The sequence below is a fragment of the Struthio camelus genome, chromosome 18 (assembly GCF_040807025.1).
Source record: "Struthio camelus isolate bStrCam1 chromosome 18, bStrCam1.hap1, whole genome shotgun sequence".
Taxonomy (NCBI): Eukaryota; Metazoa; Chordata; class Aves; order Struthioniformes; family Struthionidae; genus Struthio; species Struthio camelus.
In genome coordinates, this window is record NC_090959.1 from 19,724,136 (window position 1) to 19,750,075 (window position 25,940).

At 40.0% G+C, this 25,940-nt stretch overlaps 1 protein-coding gene and 1 long non-coding RNA gene across 3 annotated transcripts; one reads left to right on the forward strand and one right to left on the reverse strand.

Moving 5' to 3' along the window:
• Nucleotides 1-1,747: 1,747 nt before the first annotated feature.
• On the reverse strand, nt 1,748-14,844 carry LOC104143152 (protein-glutamine gamma-glutamyltransferase E). 2 transcript variants are annotated; one of them, XM_009673495.2, is made up of 13 exons: nt 14,703-14,844; nt 12,731-12,898; nt 12,162-12,404; nt 11,494-11,612; nt 10,806-10,934; nt 9,172-9,349; nt 8,872-9,007; nt 7,261-7,364; nt 6,542-6,787; nt 5,328-5,633; nt 3,425-3,582; nt 3,068-3,201; nt 1,748-2,147 (listed from the first exon to the last, which is right to left on the reverse strand). In XM_009673495.2, the coding sequence occupies exons 1-13, from the start codon at nt 14,710-14,712 to the stop codon at nt 2,000-2,002; spliced, it is 2,079 nt and encodes a 692-aa protein (XP_009671790.1). In that variant the 5' UTR covers nt 14,713-14,844; the 3' UTR covers nt 1,748-1,999. The 2 variants fall into 2 exon arrangements, with proteins under 2 accessions (XP_009671790.1, XP_068769065.1); XM_068912964.1 differs by lacking the exon at nt 14,703-14,844 and adding an exon at nt 14,476-14,630.
• LOC104143163 (uncharacterized) lies at nt 12,877-25,529 on the forward strand. Its single transcript, XR_693859.2, has 3 exons — nt 12,877-13,006; nt 23,954-24,006; nt 25,405-25,529. It is a non-coding gene; the product is annotated as an uncharacterized lncRNA (long non-coding RNA).
• Nucleotides 25,530-25,940: the final 411 nt, after the last annotated feature.

The window sequence follows — 25,940 nt, forward strand, 5'->3', positions numbered from 1 at the left end:
ATCTTCTGGGTTACCATATTGCACCTTGCACTTGTGCTGTTGCTACTCTTTACCAGAAAGAGGAAATCAATAACTTCTACAAAAGATGTTGCAGTCTCTCCTGTGAGTCTGTATGCCGAAAGGGGCACATTTAATTAGACACGTTAACTTTCTGTGTGTGTGAAGTGTTGCAGGGAAAGTGTTGTCGTCTCTCTTTTAATTCCCTTGGAGGTCCAGTGTATTGGATTCTCTCATTTCTGCTAGTGCAGTTCACTTGACTTGAGTGGAGCGTGGTGGTTTCCACTGGTGCAAGAGATGTAACAGGAAGTCCTTAAGTATCTGCTTTGAGTGTGGGTCCAAGGCTATGCTTGAGCTTGAACTCCCACCACTTGACCTATGTGATGAGAGATCTGGGCTCTGACAAACCTTGAAGAGCGTCAGGAGAAAAAGAGAGGGTACAACTGTGGGCTTGTGCAACCTCTCTGTATCCCATCTCAACATTAGATGTGCAGTCTGCTCTTGTACTCTCATGACATGACCAGCACTGGAAAGCTAGGCGGTGGGAAGTGCCTTCCTAAAGCAATTTCCGCAGGATGCAAGGGCAGCGTATAGCCAATCTGAGCTTGGGCTGCCAGGGTAGCAGTGAGGAGTCCCTGTGGCAAGTCACCAGTACCCTGCACTGCGGGACAAAGGGCCAGCCAGGTTTTAACTGGCTCCCTGGCCCAGCAGTCCAAAGTACAGCAGAGCAGTGGCTTTGCTTTCTATTTGCTTCATCCACACAGTTCACTTTCAGACAGAGACTGACTTACTGTTACATAATCATCAGCCATAAACCAAGTCACTCACTGCACTACATGTAGTTCACCTTTTCCTGTAACCCAGCTTTTAGCTTATGTTTCCATATGAAGTACTTTATTAGCTGCGAGTTAGGGTTGCACTGAGAAAACACTTGTCATTACACATGCTGTTTAGCAACAGGTGGAAGATGTGGAAATCAACAGCTAGGTTTAATTACACAATTTTTAAATGAAGACTAATACACCCTTTATTGAAACACACCCTTACACTGGAATTGTTGGGTCTCACAACACTGAAACAAATTTAGAGATGTCCCTTGCCCTTACTAGTTTCCTTCATGCCTGTGGCCTGTACCTATCTCCACATAAAGGGTTTAAGTAAACTCTGTTAAACTTGAACTCTCCTGACCTTGAGGTTAACTGGACTCTGTATTTAGTAGATTATTTGCTGGTATGGATGGCTTCGTGACACAGATTAATCTATAATGAAGAATTTCTAATTGTTCTCGAGGTGAGATACCTTATGATTTAACTTTACCCTCCTTTTGATTCCCAAATAAGACTATCAGCAAGTGAAAAATGTCAGCATGCCAAAACATCATATACATTAGGCTGGGCAATTATCCCAATGTGTTTGTCAAATAGCCCTCTAACTGGACACCATACAAATTCCTTTAGAACATTTCCTAGACTTCATTTGGTCATTCTGATTTGGCTCCCCTCTCCCAAATAGGGGGTAGGTGCTCAGGTCACACAGTGATAAACTCTGCAGTAAGAGAGCTAAATTCCATGAATTATGCACCTTACTCTGGCTACTCTCTAATATCACAGTTGCAGTAAAGGAAAAACACCACTTTGCAAGCCCAGTGTATAAGGCTCCGAAGGAGTAGGCACACATTTATGAATGTTTGTGTTGAAACATCTGAAGCCAGAAAGAATGATTTCCGAAGAAAAACAGGCAAAAATCAATCTCTGGGTAGAATATAAGGTGCTATATTTAATAACATAGACACTTAAAACAGTACATGAAAAATCAACTATTCCTCAGTTTATTTAAAATTACAGTGTGAAAATGTAATGATATAACGGAGAAGTAACTCCTTATACAGAAAGTGAGGATTTTGTTTCGGAAGCAGTAATTATTTGGTTTAATTTCTCATGGATTTCATATGCTATTTCGTTCAAGTTGTTCAGAAATGGACCATTTATTGTATACCTTCCTCTTAGTCGAGCACATTTATAATCTTATATGCTTTGATATCTGCAAATTTGTCACAGGAGAAATTAACAAGTAGATGCTTGGGACCACTTTCAAAAGGAATGACTTTAAACTTTGTGCTAGATTTCTCACCGGCTTTCAGTGGCGGTACGCTAAAAATAGGAAACAAAGGGAAAAATGTCAGCTGAAAACAGCCTTATGCATCATCTTTGAGCTTCTTCGCTATTGCTATCAGCTCTGTAGCGTTCATAGGATGGCGATGAAAAGACTGAACAGAACTTAGCTATTTGATATGTACTTAAATGCTCAACTCCATGCATTAAGATCTCTAGCAAATATATTGTGCGGCGATCCAGATAAGCATGCAAAGGGAGACATGTTAATACCATAAGAGATCAAACTTCATGCAGAACAGAAGGTGTAAAAGAGATCACTGAATTATTAAAAAAAGAATGAGCCAAGACAGTGAAGAACGATAACACAAATTCCTGAATAAGAATAGATTATGGCACCAAGAAAACCTAAGTACTTGCACACCAGGAAATTCTAAATGGAAGTTAAAATGTTTTAAAACAGTATTTTTTTTAATTCTTGAAAACTGATATTTATGGTCTTTCTAAACAGTCTTACCCTATCATATTATCTTGTCCTACCTAGAGGAAAAAGTTGCAGGTGATACATAACATTGGTTTACTAACTTGCCTCAGGAGAGATTATAAGTTAGGGGATAGACCATTCCTAGGTGTCCAAGTCAAATGACAATGTTAAGTTGCTGTGTACGTGTGTGTATGTTCAGTTCAAATGCACACTCTCATATCCTAGGCATTTTTTAAAAGCAGCTGCATTTGCCATTGTGTGTAGATGTTTGCATGCACGTTTGTTTATGCACAAAGTCAGAGACTGGCTGCAAATTTACTTTTATGATTCAGTTGTGAAATACTGGGGAAAAAAAAGGCATAACAAACCTTTGAACAAATCATTGAAAAAGAAGGTGTTTGCTTCAAAGTCATGCATGCCTACGTTCCGCCTCATATATCTTTAATCGCAGGAAGGAGGCCCTCCTTGTACTTACTCTATCTCGAGGATTCCTCTGAGCAGGTCACTGCCTTCTACCTGTAGCACACAGTCCATCACTTCCATATCAATGGGATTGGTAAATATCACTTCCACATCCACTTCTTTATTTACTTCTGCCTCACCCAGTACCTGTGCAAAGAAAATGCTTGAAAGGTGGGTTTCTCAATGTTTTTTTCTCTCCAAGCCTCCTCAGCCCTCAGAAGAGGAGATATTATGAACTGGTAGGATGCACCCTGGCAGAACATGAGCAGAACATCTCTTTGGAGGAAAGAAAGTGATTGTAAGAGACGAGCGCCACTCATTTTACCCTTTCTCTGCTATTGGAATTAGTAGCAAAGGGATAGCACTTTACCTGTATGTCAATGGCAGGATTGTCCAGGGTGATGTCTCTTTGCACTAGCACTTGAATCCCACCTGCCACATGACATAAGGCTGTTACTTGGATCATGTTATCTGTAGTTAAATGCTGTTGATATTCAGCATATGATATCTGAATGGGAAATTGTTTCTCTGTAATAAAAAAAAAAAAGAGAGAGAAGGATTGATAAACACTTTTATAAGTCAACAGATCTTTCATACCTTAATTAGTATTTTCCTTCTACGTTGTGTCTGTGACTAGGGAGGGCTTCAGTCATCACTGGCAAACTCGCTTGATGCAAACCTATTAGTTTGTCAGTGGCAGAGTGATTTCTTCTCTGTAATCTCTCCTCCATCCCTTACCATCATACTGCCTGGCTTTTGTGTCTCCCCAGGTAAGACAGATGGAGTTTAATGAATTGATCAGTGCTACCTCATTTGTTATAAGATATGCTCTGGTAGGACTCATCAGTCTTATTTACTTGTGGTGTACAACATGCAGGCTAAATGATGTGTTTGCATTCCTACTATCTTTCCTAGCCATATCTGCTCTTTATCATCATGTGTTTTTACAGTAGTTGCTATGCTATAATTCAAATTATAGGAATACGAGATTGGAAGGGATCTCCTCTGTCTCTGAATCAAGGTAATCCCACAATACAGTAGATGTCAGCTTCAGAAGAACTTTAGAGTATCTGTGCTACATGCAAACACTGAACCACAAAATACTTTTCAGCAGCATACAGCAGATGAAACACACACAAAAAAAAAAAAAAAACCCCACACAAGTCACAAACGTTAGGTGCCACAAAAGACAGCAAGAAACCAAGAGTGTTGTGAAAGGCCTAGATTGCTCTAATAGCAAGGGATTTGTTAAGTATAAATCCTAGCAAATGGCACATGCTTCACTTGACAGAAGAGGATAAAAAAACTCTTCAAACAGTCTCTGCCATCAGACATGGTGAAAAACCTCTCTCCTGACCCTAAATTCAGCCACTGGTTTAACACAGTGTGTGTAAGCACAAGACACCACAAGGTACCCACGTAATTGTAATGCTATTAGCAACATCTGCATATAAGCTCTGTCTTCACTGAGAGTTCAGTTTCTAATGCTTTAGAAGAAGCTGATAGACCCCCAACTCCACAAGTCAAAATTACATATTAAGAGAAACATTATTTCTGCTTCTCAGTAGTAACTTGAGCCTAAGATTAATACAATATAGTATCAACAGAGAATCAATCATTTTTTTAGGTCTCCTTAGTTTTTGACACATCTATTGTCTCAAGCTCCTATCACTAACTTAATTTCATGCTTCCAAGAATGCTCCTATTTAGGCACAGAATTTCTCTTGTAAGGATATCAAACACCATCTGAAAAAAGTTGTAGGTCCCTTATTCCTCAGCTGTACTTGGATAATTTATTTTCTTACCCATTTTGGAGTTTCAGAGGATATTTCAGCTATTTCTATTCCTCATACTTTAATTCCATTCTAAGGTGCTAACGGATCAGGTTTCTCGTTTCTGCTGTTAGCGGTGTCCCATTATCTACCAGTTAGGGCCCTCGACCAGAAGACATTCAGTTGGAATTAATTTCTATACTTTTTATGTTTTCCTTATCTTTTCTTTGCAAGTTTTGTTAAATGAAACTTCATTATGTTTACTTGCCACCTTCTTTTCACTCCTAAAATACGCTTTCTAAAATGTGAATTTTGTGCATTTAAGCGCCCGAAATCTAAGTGCGGTGTATTTTGACCCCTTCAACCTCTTTTGCATAGAAATTTAAGACTGCAAATTTTTTTGTAGCTTTTTTCTCCCCAAGTTTACTACCTTCAGAGCTAATGCTCATTTACTGATAAAACAATCACACAATTCTAATTAAAAGCTATATGAAAAATTACCTTCCTGAGGATCCAGAGTGACAGATATGGAGTCTTTCCAGATCTCGTGAACAGGTCTCCTCGTGTATACAGTGCTCCAAGCCGTCATATTTACCTGAACAGTCTTAGCATCAGAAGTTAAGTTTGCAAGAACCAGAATTAGATTGAGATCTTTGCCAACTTCTAAAGGGCCAGCAACCTTGAACTTCCCTGAGATGTCAGGCTTTTGATCAATCTCCTTTGGTGTTGGTGCTGTGGGATCAAATTTATCCTCTAGTCCCAGCTTCTTACGGGCTTTCTTAAAAACATCTCTTTCTTTTGTAGAGCCTGTTAGTGAGAACCATGAAAGTCATCCCCACCAGTTAAAATGCATCTCTTTTTATGTGACTGTTAGAGACTGATCGGCAGAACATAGTGCCTGTGCTTACAGGGGAACAGAGCCTCTGTTTTCCACAGCCATGCATCATTTTCTGGATCTACAGTCAGTTTGTGTCACTGTTCCTGTTATAGCAATTCTTTGTAGCATCACATCTTCAGTCCAGAGTTTCTCACCCTTGCCATTCCTAACCCGGCTTACGGTCGTAACACTGATAAATGTAAATTCTTATTTGCTAATACAGAAAAGGCCCCTACTATAAGGTGAAATGTTGATGGCATTGGAAGCTAGCTATTTGGGTTCTACTTGATCATGCTTTTCACCCTTCTGGATGTATATTTCCGATAACAGTGTTCATTCTTTGCACTTGAAAATTCAGTTAATGATTACTGTATTTTTCTTCTTGTGCTATCAGCCCCAAAGATCTGACAAATTTACGTGTGGTTAGACCCTTCTAAAATGTTACTTTTCTTGGGCTAGGTGGTGATTTAGCTTAGGTTTCTGTAATACACATTTAATTCTGCTGTCAAATAGCGGTGCTGTAGGCTAATTTTAACAAAGCAGAGACAGTGCACATTAGTGTAGACAAGCAGAACAGTAAATGTCTTACTCAAAGTAATTGCACTCGCCTTATTTAGATCCCACAAATCAGCTCCATATCAGAAATGGCAGGGTACGATTTTTTTAATCTTTCCCTTTCTCTTTCCCCTTTCTGTTAGAACTGAAGAAACTGAGTGTAAATTTTGCTCCCACCTTATATATATGCAGAATTGCCCACCAATAGACTCCTATCCTAAAGTTTCTATACATAGATGCTTCATTCTAAAACTTAACCAGAAAAAACAGAATTTTACTTTACCTTCTGCATATTTATAATCACTAGTGATGTCGACGCGGTCATCTCTACCAACTGCCTTTGTGCTGATGAATTGGCCAATTACTGTGGACTCAGAGAACATTAATATTTTCTTTCCACTTGTGGGATCATAATTCCAGTACATACAGTCTGCATTCACTTCTGCAAATACGAAGGGGCAGTCATAGTCCAGATCTACATCTCCTTCTTTGATGGCGTTCCGTGAGGCAGGACCACACTGATAAATCCCTATAGCATCAAGGAAAAATAATTTAGGACTAATCGACTGTTTCAAAGTAGGGAGGATACCTAGACAGATATTATTTATCAATGACACCTGAATTACAGAGCCCTGGTGTTCTACTCCAGCCCTTTCATCTATGCAGTGACTTGTACCAGGTTAGTCGTCAATGTATCCTGTATTTAGTCTGAAGGTACACCTGATTTATTTTATAATATCCTTTCATTTTCAATAGCTCAGGATACCTACATTGGAAATGTAGGACGAGTCTTTCTCAGCTAATCCTAAAAGCCTGGTTAGGTTCTTGGTATCCAACGAGGAGCTGAAGCTTCTCTAATGAAACAGAGAATGTATTCTCTTCTGCCACTCTACTTCTGGGCAAGGAAATAAATTACTTTGACATGGTTGAATTTCTTTTTCCCTCTGAAAGTGACTGATTTTATAATTTTTCAGCATTATTCCTGAAATGAAATCCGTGTACCTCCACTTTCCTCTTGGGGAGTTGCATCCAGAATTTGCCATCCACTGTATGAGGGGCCCAAGTCACTGCGAGAAAACCAGCTTTCATTCCAGACATGGAAATTCCTACATTCAAGAATGAACAAAGTAAGCTGTACATAGTACGTATTGTTTTTTTTTTTTTTTTAATCAATGAAATCTTTGTCATCTTTGCAGTTTCTTCTCCATGGATTTCCTAGGGTCTTATCTGGCCCATGGCAGAGCACTGGGATACCTCAGTACTGCTGCAAAATTACTTTCATCTGCTTACTGCCCCAAGAAGGGCACATCCAGGATCTGCTGGGGCTCAGCATTGATCTGGCCATGGCTGTAAATATCCTTTCACTTGAGGGTTCTTCTAGTATGTAGCTAGAAGCTGATTTCTGGCTATTCTTTGCTATTGGTACTCGTAAAAGGGTGAATAGAGACGTCTTTCCTAAAATGTCATGTTCTGCAGCTCTATCATATGCATGTCTTTTCCACTGATACAAAGGCACACTCTCAAATTGAAGTTTGTCCTGCCCATTGCTTTCTTCACCTATTAACCTAGGGAGAAAACATAAGAATTGAACATTGCAGCATAAAATAATAAAACCTGCAGCATAAAATAATAAAACCTTTGTTGCTGTTAGAAACTATGAGGGGGGAAAAAAGAAAAGGAAAAAAACAAAACCAACACCAGCTTCTGGATGAAGCAGTCTTCCACAAGAAATAATCACGATAAGGGCCCTTTTTCCTCTAAATTCCTATTCACACCCATTAATAAATCATCTTAGTTAGAATTTAAAAATTTGATACATTTGTCAGGTTCTTATCCGAGACTGACCATGTCCACTGTGATCCTGCCTTGGTCAGACTGGAGCTGAAAAATTGCATTGTGTAACAGACTTGAATATTCAAGGCAGAAAGCACATTTGTAAAATTATACAAAAAGGTCTTCAGCCTTTTTTTTTTTTTTCCTTCCAGAAGCTCTGAACATGTAGTTCCTTTGTTTTTAGCTGTGTTCCTTACAGGACAATGCTGCAGTTAGACTTATCACTTATATTCAGGATGGCTCCAGAACAAGCAGAGGAGTAAACAAGGCAGAAAATGAGGGGCTGCATCTGTTCTTTGCTGAATGTAAACTTGTTTGAATTGCATTCGATGCTTAATCGTGGCATTAATTAAATTAAATTCACTGCAAATGATCCCACTGCAAGAAAAAAAGGGGACTCAGTTCTTTCAAACTTTTGCAGTTTAACATGAACTATTTTTGAAAGCTAGTTCCAAACTAAATCAAGTCCCCCTGTTTGATATTTCCAGTGTAGTATCACAAATTTTCAGTTGTCTGTGGCATCATAGCTGTAATTCTCCTGTCTTGGCCTCAATTTGCCTTTGTAACATGTCATAAGTCTCTGTTTAATTACAAAAGTGAAAATGCTGTTAAAACTCTGCTTTTAATAATATTACCTTTTTTTGATCCTGTATGTGTAGTTGTTTGGGGGACAATTTTTAACAAATTAACAGAGCATTTGTCATTGGAATTAGGTACTGTGTACCTGAAGCCCCTATTTCTCATTGATAGGTCTTACAATTAAATACCATAGAGCCTTACCAGACGCTGTCAGCTCCCCTGTTCAAATGATTTCCAGAAGCATCGTAAAACTCATCCACACGCAAGTTTCCATCTGCATCATGAGCAGAGCTGAAGTTTGTAATTGTTCGAGTGGGAATCCCCAGACATCTAAGCACTAATGAGTAAATACAAAACCATAGTTAAAAAAGAAGTTTTGCTAGATTATGAAGTTCCATATGACATACTAATGTCTTGAAAGACTCCCATGTAGACATTATTATTAGTGTTTCTTACACCAGAATCTGTGCAATGGCAGTATGTGTATTACATAAAACATACCTGTAGTTAACACTGCTGCAAATACCCAACACTGTCCATATCTAACAGACTTGAATCCTGATTTCTTCCAGTTTTGCAGGATTTCACCACTTCCAGTCCAGCTGCTTGGATTTTTCCCACCTTCATAATTTCCACTCCAGTTTCCCAGCAGCACCCCTTGGTCATCGTTGCTGTTGACCTGTAAAAATATTCACTAAAGTTGTGAAAAGATAAATTAAGAGTTTAAAACAGAAAAAGCAGTGTGTAGGTAGGAGGGGAGAAAAGCCTTAAATGATATTTTAGTGGACAAAAGCCACTGCTTCATGCCGTTGGCCTTCAGAAAGTCCTCTTTTTAGGGAAATGAAATATGTATCCCCTCAAATAATGAAGAGCATTTAACCACTGTCTCTCCTGCTCAAATACGGTAACACCAGGCGAGAAGACAAACACCAGTGTGTAGTGAACCTTCCTGTTATGAGGTAGCAACTTTGCCACTGCATGATTGAATGGCATCATCAATTTATGCAATGCAGTTCCCATAGCTTTCAGAGTGTGCCTGGCTGATGACACAGAGTGAACCCTCAGCCAATTTATAGACAATACTAAATTAGGGGAAGTGGCTGACAAAACAAATAGGGCTGAGCACTGAGCCAGAGTCACCCTGAGAATCTTGAGTACTGGGCTAACAGAAGCCTCATGAAGTCCATAAAGAAAAGGTGTACGTTTCTGAACTTGAGGCAGAATAACCATTCCATCGGTACAGGCTGGGAAGCAGATGGCTGAGTGGCAGCCCTGCTGAAAGGGGTCTGGAAGTTATGGCAACTGCCAGACTGAGTTTGAGTCAACAGTGCTCTCTTGTCATAAATAAGGAAAAGCACACACTGGGCTACGCTAGCACAAACATATCTGGAAGATCGAGAGACGTTATTATGCCCTTTAATTGGTGCTGGTGAGGTTTTGGCAGGAGTACTGTGCCAAAGTACTGAAGAGGGTCCAGAAGAGAGGACTGCCAAGACGGTCAGGGGCCTAGAGCACCTGATCTGCAAAGAGAAGTTGAGAGAGAGCTGGGCTGGGTCAGTGCGGCGAAGAAGTGGATAAGGAGAAATCTAGTAGCAGCTTACAACTCTCTGAAGGGGAGAGACAAAGCTGACAAAGCCAAACTTTTCTGAATACTGGCAGACTGCATGACAAGAGGCAACAGCAGAAGGTTGTAGCTTGTGAAAATTGTACTGGACGTAAGAGAAAAAATCCTCGCTACGAGAGTACCGCAGCGCTAGACAGGTCACCTAGAGAAGCTGTGAAACCTCCATCCTTGGACATTTTTCAAGATAGCCTAACAGATCCACAGCTGATCTGATCTAGTGCTACTGAAGGCTCACATGAAAGGGGAGGTTGGACTAAAGACCTCCAGAAACTGGTCCCTCTACATACCACCCCACGACTTACACTTTCAGTTTGACAAAGAAATACCACAGGTGAAATAAATCTAGCAGGCTCCAATCAGACAGCTACCCAGAGGTTTCTCTGGCCCACCTTTCTGGTGCACAAAAACAGTGATCTAAAAATTTCCTGAGAAGTATCTTCAAACTCATTCTAACTACTTAAAAAAAAAAAAAAACCAGGTAGTGGTTTGAATTTTTGAATAGCTTGCTTACCATTGCACTGAGAACACGGCCCACGTATTTGGGATCATTTCGGTGAGATACATCTGTGGCAGGATCCTGGCGGTAGTTTAAACTTCGATCCAGCATGGAAAGGCAAATATTGAGAATATCTCCTTGAAACTATGTTACAGAAATACGTTAGTGTATTGGGACCACAGATTGTTCTACCGTACTAAAAATGAAAATAAAAAGAGCCAAATAACTGGTTAACCTAAAAACATTAACCAGTTATTTGGTTCTTTTTATTTTGACTGAAATTAAAATCATTTCGATGAAATTCATATCACTGAATGGAGTGTTGTAGCTCACCCAGCCAGATAAAAAGATGACCTCAACAACTGTGAAGTTTAGAACTTGAAGAGCTTTCCAAAACTTGGAATCTGTGCAGTGAAGAAAGGGCCTGTGCTTCCCAGTGTTGCTACAGTACTTTACTACCTAGCAGACATGAAGATTTCTGCAGGCTGCATCTCTGAGTCCTAAGCCATATAACTGACTGGTCCTACAAATCCTCATGTTAATCAGTGTAACACGGCTTGACATGAGTTCTAATTTCAATACCAGACTACTGCTCTTCTGAGGTATGCAACTGTGACGAACTGGGAAAAGTGAACAAGCCTTTGTCACCCAGCTCATGTGAAAACAGGAGCACAAAACAACAAAGTTTCAGTCCTGCGTTTACCTGGCCAAAGTTCCATCCAAAGCTGTTGATGTGATGTTTATTGCCTGCAAAAATGATGCCAAACTCTTCTAGCACATATTCCTCACACTCAGCCTTGTTAGGCAAGAACACATCATCACCTGAAAAGCCAAAGCAGAGGTCTGTAACACCACATCTGCCAAAATACATGAAAACCTTATATGGGAACCTCCATAAGAATGTTTGCAGAGATCCACCCTTTGCTGTTCTCGTTGGTATAAACAGATGGTGAAACTTAGGTTTTCCTGTATTTAGAGAAAGGGGAATGTATTAGAGAGGAGAAAGAAGCGTGGACCTGTCTAATCTGGAAGAAGGTGACAGCCAGTAGATTTGTCTTTTTTCTTGGTTTCTCAGAGACTGAGCACACGCTTCTAAACTTGTGCAGAAGCAGGGAAGCTCTGGCAGAGGCAGAACTTAATCTGCATCTTTCAGGGTAAGAAGCTCTCTGATAAGTATGTGATAAAGAGCTGATTTTATGTACCAGAAGGTCCTAAGAAACTGTTAAGCCATTTCCTGTTCTCAGTGCTAGATTATGTGGTGAATGTTCAGCTCCTGGGCAAAAAAATGCATAGATCAAGTGGAGAAGCTGCAAATATTAATGAAGCAATGAGAGAGTTAGTTCTCTCAGGGGAAATCCAACACATTCATACCTGAAGACCAAGGGTTAAAGAGCAAAACAAAGGTGCCAAGGTTTGCCGGGGAGGAGCTGCCCATTGAAGTACTTTGCACATTCAGTTTGTAACGTCCTATGACTGCATTAGCTGGGCTGGAAATGGAGATGCTCACAGAGTTGGAAGTGGTGGACTGCAGAACTGCACTCCAGTTCTCCTTGCTCACTGTGCTGGAGATACCGAATGTGGCCTGGGTCTTAGCTTGCTTTGAAGGTTTTGGACCTTTTAAAGAAAAAACACAACCCTAGTTTTTTTGGTTTTGTTTTCCGGATGTCTGAAATACAGAAGTAATCGTCTCTCAACCCAAAAGAGGTGTAACTGCCCCCCTGCCCCCCGGTAAATTCATGCCATTTGTTTGAAACTGAAGAAAGCTATCATTACTAGTTGAGGTGGGAGTAATGCAAGAAACACCTCAATCAGTCCCATGGCTACATAAACCAGCAGGTTGGCTGTCAGGTACTCTTTTTCCCATGTAATGAATATCAGACTAAAAGAATGTCACCGGGTGGCATTACTAATTTTAAGAAAGAAGAACTTGGGAGCTATACCTGTTTCTGCAATGAATGTTAAGTTTTGCTCAAGATGTCCCGTTCCATTGAAGGTGATGATGAAGGCCTGACCTCTCCTCACAATCAACTCTTTGCTAGAAAATTTACTTGTACGATGGTCTCTTGCATTTTCTTTCAGATGCCAGTTGATACTTGACTGCGTCATAGCTGTGAAAAAAAACAAGAAGAGCAAGAAAACTTGAGGGTACCTCCAAGGCTTTAAGGGCAGGAAGAAGCATAGGCTCACTCTCGAGAGCTGCATATTGTTCGCTACAGGTAACTCATAGCCGTGTGAGATTTCTACCACAAATAGAAATCAGTTATTTGCAAGTATTTTATCTTTTTGGAGAGACTCCCCCTTGTGTAGACTGCTAGGGTCTATCTGCATAATTAAATATAAAAGGTCTAGTATATGCTATACCAAAGAAGAATCAGGAAGAAATCTAAGAGGAGAGAACCATGAGATAATCAAATATGTGCGAGTTACTCGAATAAAGAATACCGCTGAACTCAGCTAAGTCTTTCAAGGTGTCATCCAGTCTGTGACATGGTGTTGTACTAACAGAGGCACAGCTTCACGATCTCTGAATAAGTAAAGAAGAAATCTGATTGAGCTGAGAAACATTTCTGTATTTAAAATGGTGACCTGTGACCTCTGGCTCCCTTTACCTTTTATGTACCTCTGATATAACTGATAGCTGTTACCGTTTGGAAGCAGCTATCAAGACTATGCTAATTGGGCTGTCATTTGACAATGGGAGAGTTGGTAGAATTGGAGAGATAACACTACTAAAAATCATGTTTATGAAATAATCTGTTGCAGAGAGCCGTTGTGTGTGAACTGTGGCTTCTGTGGAGGTCAAAGAGTAAGCATCTCAGATCTTCTCAGATGGAGGGTTATCTAGCAGAAGGTAGCAGGATGGTTTAAGTGAGGTGTTGGAAAAGCAACAAGTACAGAAGAAAAAGAACTCTTTCCCTAAGGGTACTGTATGTTTTTTAAAAAATATTTTAGTATTCTCCATTCCCCTCCCAAAAAGGGAGAGCAGGAAAGAGTAACAGTGTGGTCCCTAGTAATGGAACAGAGCTACCCTGTGCCATTACTGAGTGAAAAAAACATTATTCTTGTCTTCAACCAGATTCATGGAAGAGCATGATATCAAGCTTATAAGGTTAAGGCAATCCTTCAAGTAATTACATTAGTAGCCTTAGCAATATAGTCACAGTTCAAAAATGGGGAATGTGTTTTTTATGGTATCTAGGCAAGCAGCATGTACTTTTCAGAGTTTTCAGAAGCATACCTACCTTAAAAAAAAAAAAATTAGCAGTGAAGCACATCTGTTGTAAAGCAAGGTTTGGACTGGGGGAGGCTTGTCTTTAGAAAGGCAGGAATTAGCTGCCAAGGTTGGAAAAGCAACATGGGACCTTTTATAACAACAATTAAACTGGGCAATTTGCATATGTATAAATATTTAGCATATAAGCAAAAAAAAAAAAAGAAAAGAAAAACCCTTCAATTTCTTTATACTCTCTACCCTACTGTCAAGTTTCAAAACTCTCTCCACATACCAGCCTCCCTCAGCCTTTGCAATGGTACCTTCTCCAGGTTCTGCTTTGTCGCTGTTGCTCTTATGTCAGATTTGCCAGTCTCCCATTTACACTCCTTATGTCTGACATCTTCAAATAGCTGTAGACTTTCCTTTCCTTCCTATGTACAAAAGACAGCATTTCTACCTCAACTAATGTACCTGTTCTCTCATGCTTTATCCATATGCGCAGTAAGTGAAGAAATAAAATTCCCATGAAAAATCCTCCTGCTCAATCTTAATGGAAGGACTTTTTCTTCCTTCTTTTTCCTGGATCAAAGCTCATTAGAGGAGTAGCAGCCTTTCAGTGTCTATTATAGAGCCGAATATGAGGTATGGATGTAAGAAAATAATAGAGCACCGCAAAAGGGGCTTGCTCCCTTGCTCACCTTGGCCCATATCTGATCAATAGTCCTGTATGAGCAGCTTCTGGACTTTTCCTCTGAATGCCCTCCTTTACTTCTGTTCTCTCAAGGAATAGAACATGCCTTTCACTTCTTTAAAAGTCTACTTGTAAAACTGCTGTTTGCAATATTTCCTTTAGGGGTGGAGCTTGAATAGCCTCCTTTACTCCCCACCCCTTTATCTAACCGATGCTCTTAAGGATTTTTCGTTCCTTTTTCACTTTCTCCTGAGCTCATTTCCTTGTAAATTAAAATCTGAGGCTGGGACAACGTTTGTCCTTAACAGTCTGGCCACTTGTTTCTTAATGTATTTAAATCTGTAAGAATTTCAATATTCAGTTGTTTTTCTTTCTGTTACAGTGATGTAATTCCAGTAATAACATAATTCCTTCTTTGCTAATTCCTTGAGTGCTTCTCAATCCAATTCATATCTAATTGAGGGTCGGCAGAATTTACAACCTTGCAAAGTGTGCTTGTTTCCAGGGCTTCTAAGAAGTTTACCCATACTGACATGTCATTTTCTCTGTTAGGGGCTCGTTAGAATGTATGCTGCATAAATAGTTCATGTAATTAGTTTCTTTAGATTGGTAGAACAAGTTGACTGTGCCTCATGTTGTAATTACATTATTTTTCTCTGCATTTTAGTAATTGCAAAACAATGAGTAGGCTATTGCTTCTACTCCAAATTTAATTAGACCAAATTTAAAGAAACAATTTGTTGGTTATCCTGTAGTTATGGTTTAGCGACATTAAAGAGACAAGCACTCAGTGTCACATTTGCATGACACACTACCCAGATGATGGGCAAATACATCTGTGATCTCTGATAAAAATATCTATCATTGTTATCACCTGGTATACTACAACTTTTTTGATAACATGTGCCTGAACGTCCATTGGAGGTGCCGATTTGTGTGCAAAAATCTTTCATTTCAAGGAGAGTTATTTTGGTCATGCTTTGCAAGCGGCTCCACTTTCTATAAAGAAAGATATGTGCTAATTCTACTATTTTTACAACACAGAATTACAGAAGGTTGGAAGGGACCTTTAAAGATCATCTGGTCCAACCCCTCTGCTCAAGCAGGGTCACCTAGAGCACGTTGCCCAGGACCCTATCCAGACGGCTTTTGAGTATCTCCAAGGATAGAGACTGCACAGCCTCTCTGGGCAACCTGCGCCAGTGCTCTGTCATCCTCTCAGTAAAAAAGCTTTTCCTTATGTTCACGTGGCTCTTCTTATGTTCACGTGTGTTTTATTTTGTGCCCATTGCCTCTCATCCTATCGCTAGGCACCTCTGAAAGAGTCTGGCCCCATCCTCTTTACATCCTCCCTTCAGATATTAATACACATTGATCAGATCCCTGCCCTCAGTCTTCTCTTCTCCAGGCTGAATAGGCCCAGCTCTCTCAGCCTTTCCTCATGTGAGAGATGCTCTAGTCCATTAATCATCTTAGTGGCCCATCGCTGGACTTGCTCCAGTATGTCCATGTTTCTCTTGTATTGGGGAGCCCAGGACTGGACACAGCACTCCAGATGAGCAAGCAGAGGATCACCTCCCTCTACCTGCTGGCACGGCTCTGCTCTTCCTGATGCAGCCCAGGATACCATCGGCCTACTTTGCTCCAAGAGCACGTTGCTGGCTCATGGTCAACTTGTTGTCCATCAGGCCTCCTAGGTCCTTCTCCACAGAGCTGCTTTCCAGCAGGTCAGTCTCCAGCCTGCACTGGTGCATGGGGTTATTCCTCTCCAGGTGCAGGACTCTGCACTTCCCTTTATTGAACCGCATGAGGTTCCTCTGTGCCCAACTCAACAGCCTGTTGAGGCCCCTCTAAATGGCAGCACAGCCCTCTGGTGTATCAGCCACTCCTCTCAGTTTTGCATCATCAGTAAACTTGCTGGGGTGGCACTCTGTCCCTTTATCCAAGTCCCTGACAAATAAGTTGAACAAGATTGGACCCAGTATCACCCCTTGGGGTACGCTGCTAGTTACTGGAAAAACTGTGGCAGTTTCAGCAGTTAAGCTACCCTCTTCTAGCCATACTTTTACGTTCTCTTTGATGACCTGAACACACATACTAGCATTTTTCAGAATACTCATTATGGTGTGATAGAAAGATTAGTTACTGTTGGGCAGGAGGGAGGGAGGGCAGTGTTAGTGATTGTTCCCCAAATGGCAGCCAGTACATGTTTGGTCATGCTTTTCTTGCTTTTTTTGATAGCAATAATATACTGAATATCATGGTCTCACAGTTCAATGACATAACTGTTTTTTGTACTTGGTGATATGATAGCATCATTACAAACAGCATGTTCAGAGACGCAGATACAGTACATTTGTTCTGGAAGACAGTATGGCAAGTTCCGTTTGTTGCATCGGCTTCCTATGTTTTATTCTCAGCTCTGGCTAAGTTGCCTTGCAGACCTGTCGTTTGCTTTGTTTGTAAAACAGATGGATGATACATGCCAGACCCATGGACTGAAGATTATGGGCCAAAGCTGAGAATGAGTTTACGTTGTGGAAAAATATGAATACCAGTCAAGTAGAATGCATTTTTTTTTCCTAGCTGATCAGGCCCAAACAACTTCCTGTAAGCCAGGTGGTATTGTATTGCATAAATGTGAGGAGTGCACAGGTATGTACTTGATATGTTTGGAGGACAGCTAGAGAAGATTCTTTTGGATCCTCAGAAAGTGAAAGCTCTAAGCCATCTTAGTATTTTGCTTCATGAACACAGAATGAGCTGTATCTGAATCATGCTTTTACAGACTGGTTCAGTCATTTGCCTTGTGACATCCTTTTCCAGTAATATTCTAACTTCTTCCTTCAGTCCAGTAACTGTGTTAATGAAATGAATATGAAGGAGGAAGAGTTCAGCACTGAGCAGTGAAGGAAGCCTTTTATAATAAAATAATTCACCTGATATTGCTTTCTCTCCTTCTTAGCATTGTATTTCTCTTCCCCACAAGCTCTATATTAATGACACTATGACACTTTGAATTTTATTAAATGTCACTTATTATCAATTATGCCTTTGTTTTAGGATGGGAAGCCAGTCCCTAGAATAGCCTGTATGCCCCTTTATTCTTTCTGAGCACAGCTCTTCTATACATATCCTAAAAGCACTGTGTTACAGTCATCTGGCTAGGCTGACTATGACTCACTGGGGTCTGTCTCAGTTCCCAGGGAAGCTTAGGTTATTTTGATTTCCTCCTTGGATAATTAAGCAAGGTATTTCATCAGCAAAGCCACTCCTGCTATCCAAGATACAGGAAGCCAAGTGGTTTCCTACAGCTATGCTGTATTTGTGAGCCACACTAAGGAGAGGCCTGGACCCCTGGCCTAGCGATATGGACTGACTAGTGTCAACACTCTTCAGGAATAGAATCCTTTGACATAGCTTGGCCAAGTCCATATGGAACAGCACTTGATGGAGATCTCCTCTGGGCTCTAGATGTTGTCCAAGACATGATTTTTTTTTTTTTTTGTCTTCCTCTTCCATTCAAAATGCCCCAAATACCAAGGCTGCAGCCTGCTAGGAAATTGCTGGAGGATCATTCCAGAAGTTCTCCAATAGCCAGACTTTGAAGGCAGCCAAACTTGGCACACTCAGCACACTGATTGCCTGCGTGAAGTAGGCTACTCTGTTAGCTGGGCTCAGATTTTCCCATAGGATCTTGGCAGGAGAAAGATGGTTCATTCCAGAAAGGAGAGTGACAGTGAAATATTAGTGACATATACTAATATGTGAACTTCAGAAAACTGCTGTGGGACCAGCACTGAGGAATAAGCCAAACTGACAGTGTGCACGCTGGGATGAACCTATGCCAGGCTTCCAGGACAGCTCCCACATACTCACACATGACCTGTAATGTATAGCTTTTTCTATTCAAATGTATTTCCCTACTCTCCTACTTATGCACACATGCCTTCCATTGAAATTGAGTGTATTTGGAACGTCTAACTTCCAGTTACTGCTCCACACTCAGCAGCAAGGAATACCTTTTTGCCAGTTCCCATTACCATGGGACTCTGCGCATTTCTCCTGAGAACTTGATTGTGGCATGTTGTCTCCATTCTGTGGGCAAGTGCTCTAATTCTAATACATAAACATGATGCTTGCAGCTGCGACTCATGCCTTAGTTGTAATGACATTGAGTCTGAACAGTGACAGACAGAACCTGAGATAATTATTTTGAGCGTGAGACTGTGAAATAAGTTGCTAAATCCTTAGTAGCAGTAGTGTGTTGCGAATTCTCAAAACCCTTTAAAAAAAAAAAAGTGCCATCACATTTACAGGATTTGTTTAGGTGCTTTCCTTTTCTTTAGGCATCGTTTTTCTCTCCTCTTTCTGGATTCTGTTAAGCTAGATCTATTAGAGAATGGCCCTTGGATGCAGGAAAGTTTTCTGGAAACGAATGTGTGTATGTTTGCAGGATGCGTGGGTGTGGGGGTGTGTGCATGTGCGCGTGTGCACGTGTGTGTGAAAACAGTTCTTTGTGCACACACATACACACACATACTCACAGCTTTTTTTTACATTAAAATTGTCCTAAGTATGCCATGGCACTGTGAGGGGGATCCCCTGGGTCCTTTTGACATCTCCAACTTAACACTGAGCTTAGAATGTGCCCTGGGTATTTCATAAGCAAGAGTTGACCATGATCAGCAAATACAAGTTTGTTCGTTAAATGCTGCTACTGCTTCTTGCATTTAGTGTGATGAAAACAATGTGGTTAAAATGGATGAAGGATAGATTTGTGTGTGATACTTAGGAGGAAGTTTTGGGGGAGCACCTTGCTAAAATGTCTTGGCTAAGTTCTTGGCACATTGTTGCTTAAGAGGAAGTGTTCTAATGCAGAAACAATGGGTCTGTGGTTATTTCCCCATTGCTGTAGCTGAAGGTTTTACTGTCGAGTTTTACCATATACTTCTTTTGTTAAAAAAGGATTTTTCTACCTACACCAGTCTTTCATATTGACCAATAGAACTGTGGTTTGCCATTTATTTAACCTTTGGTCAGTGGAGGAGATTTATGAATGGATAAGTAGCCTTATGCCCCTTGTATGTGCCTGTTTCCCTCCCAGGCTGTGTTTAGCTCTTAAATCAATGAACGTTTAGATAGTAATCAAATACGTTTATCAATTACATTGAGACAGTCATTAAGTAAGCACAGGCAGGTCAGGCAAACAGCAGACACTACTGAGGGATGCTAGTGCAAGCAGTTCGGGCCAACGACATGAAATGTCTCAGATAATCTTATGCGGACAAACACTTGTATCCTAAGAGCTTGCACAATCAGTTCTGCTAAAACTTTGTGTCAGTGGGGAAACTGTGCTTCTTTTAACCTACATAAGGGGAAAACAATGCCTGTAGTTTCTGTACTTCAGACACTGCTCTATGGATTTTTTTTTTTAAATGAATTGCTTGAACTTTTCAAGCTTATGTCACATAAGGTCAGCAGAGCATGGACTCTATGCCTAGATGAGTGTCATCTGCACTCAGGCTTTATTATACATTTTTACAGAGGTCCCAGGAAGTCCGGCGTAAGCAAGAACAAGGTCAACATTCCTAAAGTGAATTGATTCAAAATCTTTCCTCATAAGACCTCACTGCTGAGACTTCTGTAATGCTTTGTCTATATTTTAAAGAGCTTTTGCCTTTCACACTAATTTTAACAAATAGTTAAAATGGCATTGCAATTTGCTGACTCTGAATCTACAGGAAGGAATCTATCCTAGAGCCTATTCTTGGCAGAAATATTCCCATTAACAGAAGATCCATTCATGCCTGAACTACTCTCTGATTCTGTAAGCTTCACACTAAAAGCTAGTTTGCGGTCATAACTTCTTCTGCATGCATAACTTCTTCTCTACTTGCAGTTTTATCATATTTAACTCCAGTATGATACTACGTGGATTATCTTCTTTTCCTTGTTTGCATCTTTTTCAATATTTCGGAAAGAAAATGCTAAAGTAATCTATTCAAAATATCAGAATGTAGTGTACTCCAACAATTCAGAGCCCTTTACCAAAAATATCTCCACAGAAGAAACCAGCGTATGGTAGGTTATTCAGTTGCCCATTCCTTACCCACAAAGAGACTCATTTTTACTTACCAGCCATGCTTCCTTGCTCCTCTTTGTCTTGGACTTTGTATTTCTGTGAGTAATTGTAGGGCTATATGATAAGACTTCAAGCTCTGTTTGTGGCAGCATTTATAGAGAAAACTTTAGGCCTCTCCTTCTGTTCAAACCAATTATAATTCACATTAGGTGGGTGAGGCAGGTAAGTCATACCAGTGGGCCTGTAAACTTCCTAGTGACCACATATTAGCTCATGGGTTTTAACACACTGTGCTTATGCAATTCAGGTTATTTATCCAGAGGGCTGGCTGAGATGCTTAGAAAAGTAAAGCATTTAATTGCATACCTGGAAACCAGAATTTCACATACAATGATGTGTCATTTTGGAAGACTAAGGAACATTTTTCAAGTCAATATGAATGTGCATCTTTTTTCCAGCATGAGCCACAGATGAGTATACATGAAATAAAAGTATATATTCATAATAAAATTCATAGGGTTTCCTCCCTGTGAGTGTACACCTAAGTCTTTTTAAAAAAAAAAAAAAGCTTGCATTTAACTCAGCAATCCTCTTTTCAGGATCACCACAGTGATGCCTTTGTATGAGCCCCTCCCTAGAGTCTCTGTAAATTAATAATAATGCTATTAACGCTATAAATGACATTAATCCAAGCTGCTCTTAACCTGCCAAACTGAGTGCTGAATAACCCCAAAGAATGTAACTTAAGTGGTGATACTCCCTGCACAAAGAGAAACTTCACAAAATTAAAGAAAATGTTAATTTTGTAACAGGTAAAAATTAGAATTACAATTTGTGCTTTTATAGTGGCTAATCGTCTAGTTGTTTTGGAGTATAAAGGTGCACATTAAAAGTTAAAATACTTCGATCTGCCCATTTAGTGCATTTTAGCAAAAGAAAATGAATTTGTTGGCATGGCCTCACAGTGTTTCTCTTTTTTTTCACCTTACTTCTCCCTTTTTCCTGTTACCTCTCTTGCTATTTGATCACAGATCGATCTCTCTTTTTCTGTAAGAGCTTCCATTTCCTTTCATTTACACAAATAAGGCATTTTGTCTCATTTTATTATTACTTCACTTCACTTATCGACAGTGAGGAAAAGAGGCTGAAGCAATCTCAGGAATGTTAGGGTTTAGCTTGAAGAACTTGAAGGGTGGAAGTTTCATAAGATCAGAAACTGGCAAGCATAATACCTATGTATAAAATAGGGGAGAGGCATGAGGAAGAGTTGAGAAATTATAGACTGATTTGATGTCAATTCCTGGAAAATACTGGAATAGATAAACTCCTTGTGAGCAGCTAGCAGATGACTAACAGCTAGCATGGAATTGCCAGAAGTCAGTCAAACCCATCTAATTTTTTTTTCTTGACAGATCAATATGCCAGAGAAGTGAGCAGGTGTCATACATATTGACTTTGATTTGCCGCAAGGTCCCACAGGATATTTTCATAAGCACACTTCAGAAACACTGATTACACAAAATTTCTAAAAACTGTGTAACTTGCTGGGATACAACAAATGTTGATTTGTTTCAATGGTTTACTTGTAAATTGGAAGGGCATAGTGACAGAGGTGTCATTAAAGGCTGTCTTGGAGTGTTGATGTTTCTTAAATTTGCTCTTTCTGGTGTTGGTAAGATTTCAGCTGTAGTACCATGTCCAGCCTTGGGCACAGCACCTCAGCTGGAGCATGTCAAGAATATAGAGGAGACTGAAAAGCTTAAAGTAAAATTAGAAGGATCAAAGAGACTGAAAAGCTTAACATAGAATTAGAAGGATCAAAGTGGACCAATCTAAAAAAGAGGTAACTGGGGAGAGATGATGATGATAATTTTTTTAAAATGTGAAAGGGGGTTATAGAAGGAGAAGAATAAATTTTCAGTAGCCTCTGTGGGTCAGTCAAGGAGTCATTGGCTTAAAAAAAACAGAAAAAGACAATAAGGTTAAACATGAGGAAAAAAATGTTAATGGTAAAGATAAGCGCTCCACTAGACTTTCTAGGTAGGTTGTAAAAATGTTCATCATTTTTCCACAGGGATTAATAATGGACTGTCAAGGATAAAGGATGTATGTGTATGTGTGTGTATCTACATGGTCAATCTTGTCTTGAGGAATTTATTTTGGAGTCAAAGCTGTGGCAGTGACACTTCCCCCCCACCCCCACCCCCGTTACGTACTCTTGGTCCTGGAAGTTGACCTATATGATGTGGGGAGGGCCTTAAGATGTTATTTTATCCAGTTGAAACTAGCAATTTGCAAAAAAGTCTATCATCTGTGTACCCTCAATAAGTTATCTTGGGCTGATCCATGGATCAGCCTACATAGGGAGACTGTGTAGTCTGCATCACTGTTGATTCAATCTTGTTTGCCTTGCTACTGCTCCATTGCTGTGATTTACCCATACTGAACAAACTTCACATTGTGTCCTACCATAAAAGGTTACTAAATTCCCGAGTAATATGACACATAAGTCCGTATATTTCTTGCATGTCATTTCTACATCTTAAGAAACACTTTTCAAAGAAGTAATTGAATGTTTTGCATAGAAATAGAGGAATGTCAGCACTGTATCAGACCAGTATGGCATCCAGTTGAGATTCCTGTTTCTGCCAGTACAAGCCATCCCCCAAGAACCATCAGGAAACCAAAGAGCAGTCTTTCTTGATTATCTTGTGAAGGGAAAGCCTGCCCTACTTTCTGTCACTTGGGTACTTCTTACCTGAAACGGGTAATTTATCTGTTTATATATTACCCTAAAATAACCATGTTTTTTTTCCTTACCCAGAAAAAAAGCTTCCTCATTTTTAGAATCTGTTAAAGTTCATGACATTTTGTACCTTAGAGCAACGAGTTTCACATGCTAATTATGAGTTGTGTAAATAATCTTCTAGACATTTCCTTTCCTTATTGAAGATTCACTGGTTCTTACACTGTCAGAGTTAAAAGGTTATCATGTCTGTCCTTCACTTATTGTTCAGTATATTGCAAATGTCTATAGTAGTATGTCATTTTAATCCCCCAAATCACATAATTGCAGGCTTTTCAGTCTCTTTACAGTCTGATATCTTACTTTGAATATTTGTTACTCATTTCTGAAACCCTTTTAATTTATTTTGTATTCTTTTGATATGCAGGAACAAGAATTGAACATGATGCAGCAAGGGAGAATACACTGTTGACAAATAAGGTGACAGTGACTTTTTAGTATTTCCTGATCTATTTTTCATTGAGCTAAGTTTGGTGGGGTTTTTTTGTTTGTTTTGTTTTGCTTTGTTTTAGCATTTACTCAGCTGAGCCCACAAGACTGTATTTGTTCATCCAAGAGAAAGGAATGGTGTCGTAATGAGATATAAGGTAACAACACCCTGGAAAAGAGGTTTAGATGTGTGGATGGATTAAAAAAAAAAAATGCATATTAGAAATCTTGCTAAGAGAGGCAACACTACCACTACAATAGCATTGGTATTTTGGCAGTGCTGAAGTTGTCCTAAGACTCTTTACCTGGACCTAAGAAGTGCTTTCCTTTCTGTCCGTGAATCCTTCAATTCATAGATACACATTTCCTCCTTTTAGCAGGAAATTGGGTATTTCTATATACTTTGGCTGCGCATAACTAGCATTTTTTAGGATAACTTTTCACAATTCCTCAGCTCCTTTGGCAGCAGACTAGTGAGGGCTGGACTTCAGGTCCGGCTCTAACTATAGGCAAAGTAGGAAACCAGCAAGGACAGAGGCTGCTGGGTGGTCAGCAAAATGCCTTCTTTATCTGTGTCAGAGTCCTGGAAAGCCCGACTGTTGCTACTGCTCCCAAGAAGGAGTACAGGGGTGGCAACTTCTGCGGGGCTAGGGGATTCCTCTCCCAGAAGCAGTGCCTACCGCTCCGCACCTCCCGTCACACCAGACGTCCCTCTTCTTCAGGGCTCTTTCCAAGGTTGTACTGTCTATCTGTGTTTGTTGCAGCAGATGTGGTCAGACAGGAGTTGAGTAGGGCTGTAACTAGATACTTAGGAGTTCATTGTATGTTCTGTAGAGGATACCTGAGCCTGATGGAAGGAGAATTCTTTGGAGTCCATGAGTGCCAGGGAACAGGTCATGACCTCAGAATACTGGGCTAGAGACACTCTATCATGGTTTTGAGAATGTTTTTTCCCCAGTCACAGACAGAGAATTAGCTTAAGCCAACCAAACCTGCTCTGCAGAATCTTGCACTGTACAGTGGAACTGCCTCTTCTTTAGCTCATCTTTTACTCATGACCACATCACTTTTCTCAATTTCAAATCAAAATGAAGACATTTCTTGCCACCTGTGTGGCCTCTTACTTACCTTTGAGACCATTTTGTGCTTGTTTTGAGTTCCCCAGCAGTAAAATATCAAGTCAGAGTTTAGGTGGAATGCATGACTAAGTCTAAAATAGAGCAGAATGCATTTCATCCCACACAAGACTAAATCTATCAGACTGATTGTAGTAAAGAGAGTGAACGAGCTTAGGGGAGAGCCATGGAGAACAAGAAACAGCAAGCAAAACAATAGCGTTTCTGAGGATTATTTCCAAGGTAACAGATCAGCCTTTGAATCTCATTTCAGATTTAAAGAAGCATTAAAACATGAAAGAAGCTGCACCATGTCACAGAGACTATTAGTTGGTTGATCATTGTGGATGAGGCAAAATGAAATTTCTCTAGCTGTACAAGAAGGTAAGTGCCTTCCACTGTAAGAGAAGGGAGGCTGCTATCACATGGTTGCCACCGTGAGACAAATATAACAGCAGAAACTTAATATTTTGGGCAGGATTTACTTTTAAAAGTCTAAATGCACTTTCAGTGGTGAAAGAGGGGATAAGAAACACGTTCTTATTTGCAGCTATGACTGCTTTGCAGCTATCCATTTTTTGTTCCTAAAAGCACAATAATTTCACAGCAAGAGCATCCATGGCACTATCAGCTTACCTTGAATTCTTTTCTTTTTTCTCTAAGCTAGTGTCTGTAATGAGTAGTATCCCTGTTGTATAACTGGAGAAAGAGGCAAAGATAGGTGCCATGACTTGACATCATAAATAATCTGATATCCTAAATCTAAGCCTAGCATATTACTGTTAGATCGTTTGTCCTATCTAATCATGT

Bases quoted from the DNA above. Each gene is read 5' to 3' on its own strand.
- LOC104143152 (XM_068912964.1), bottom strand. From the start codon at position 14,530: ATGGGAATTTTATTTCTTCACTTACTGCGCATATGGATAAAGCATGAG. The intron at 11,613-12,161 runs GTATGAATGTGT...TTGGCTTTTCAG, and splicing joins CTTTAACCCTTGGTCTTCAG to GTGATGATGTGTTCTTGCCT. The intron at 3,202-3,424 runs GTAAAGTGCTAT...TTCTTTGCACAG, and splicing joins ATCCTGCCATTGACATACAG to GTACTGGGTGAGGCAGAAGT.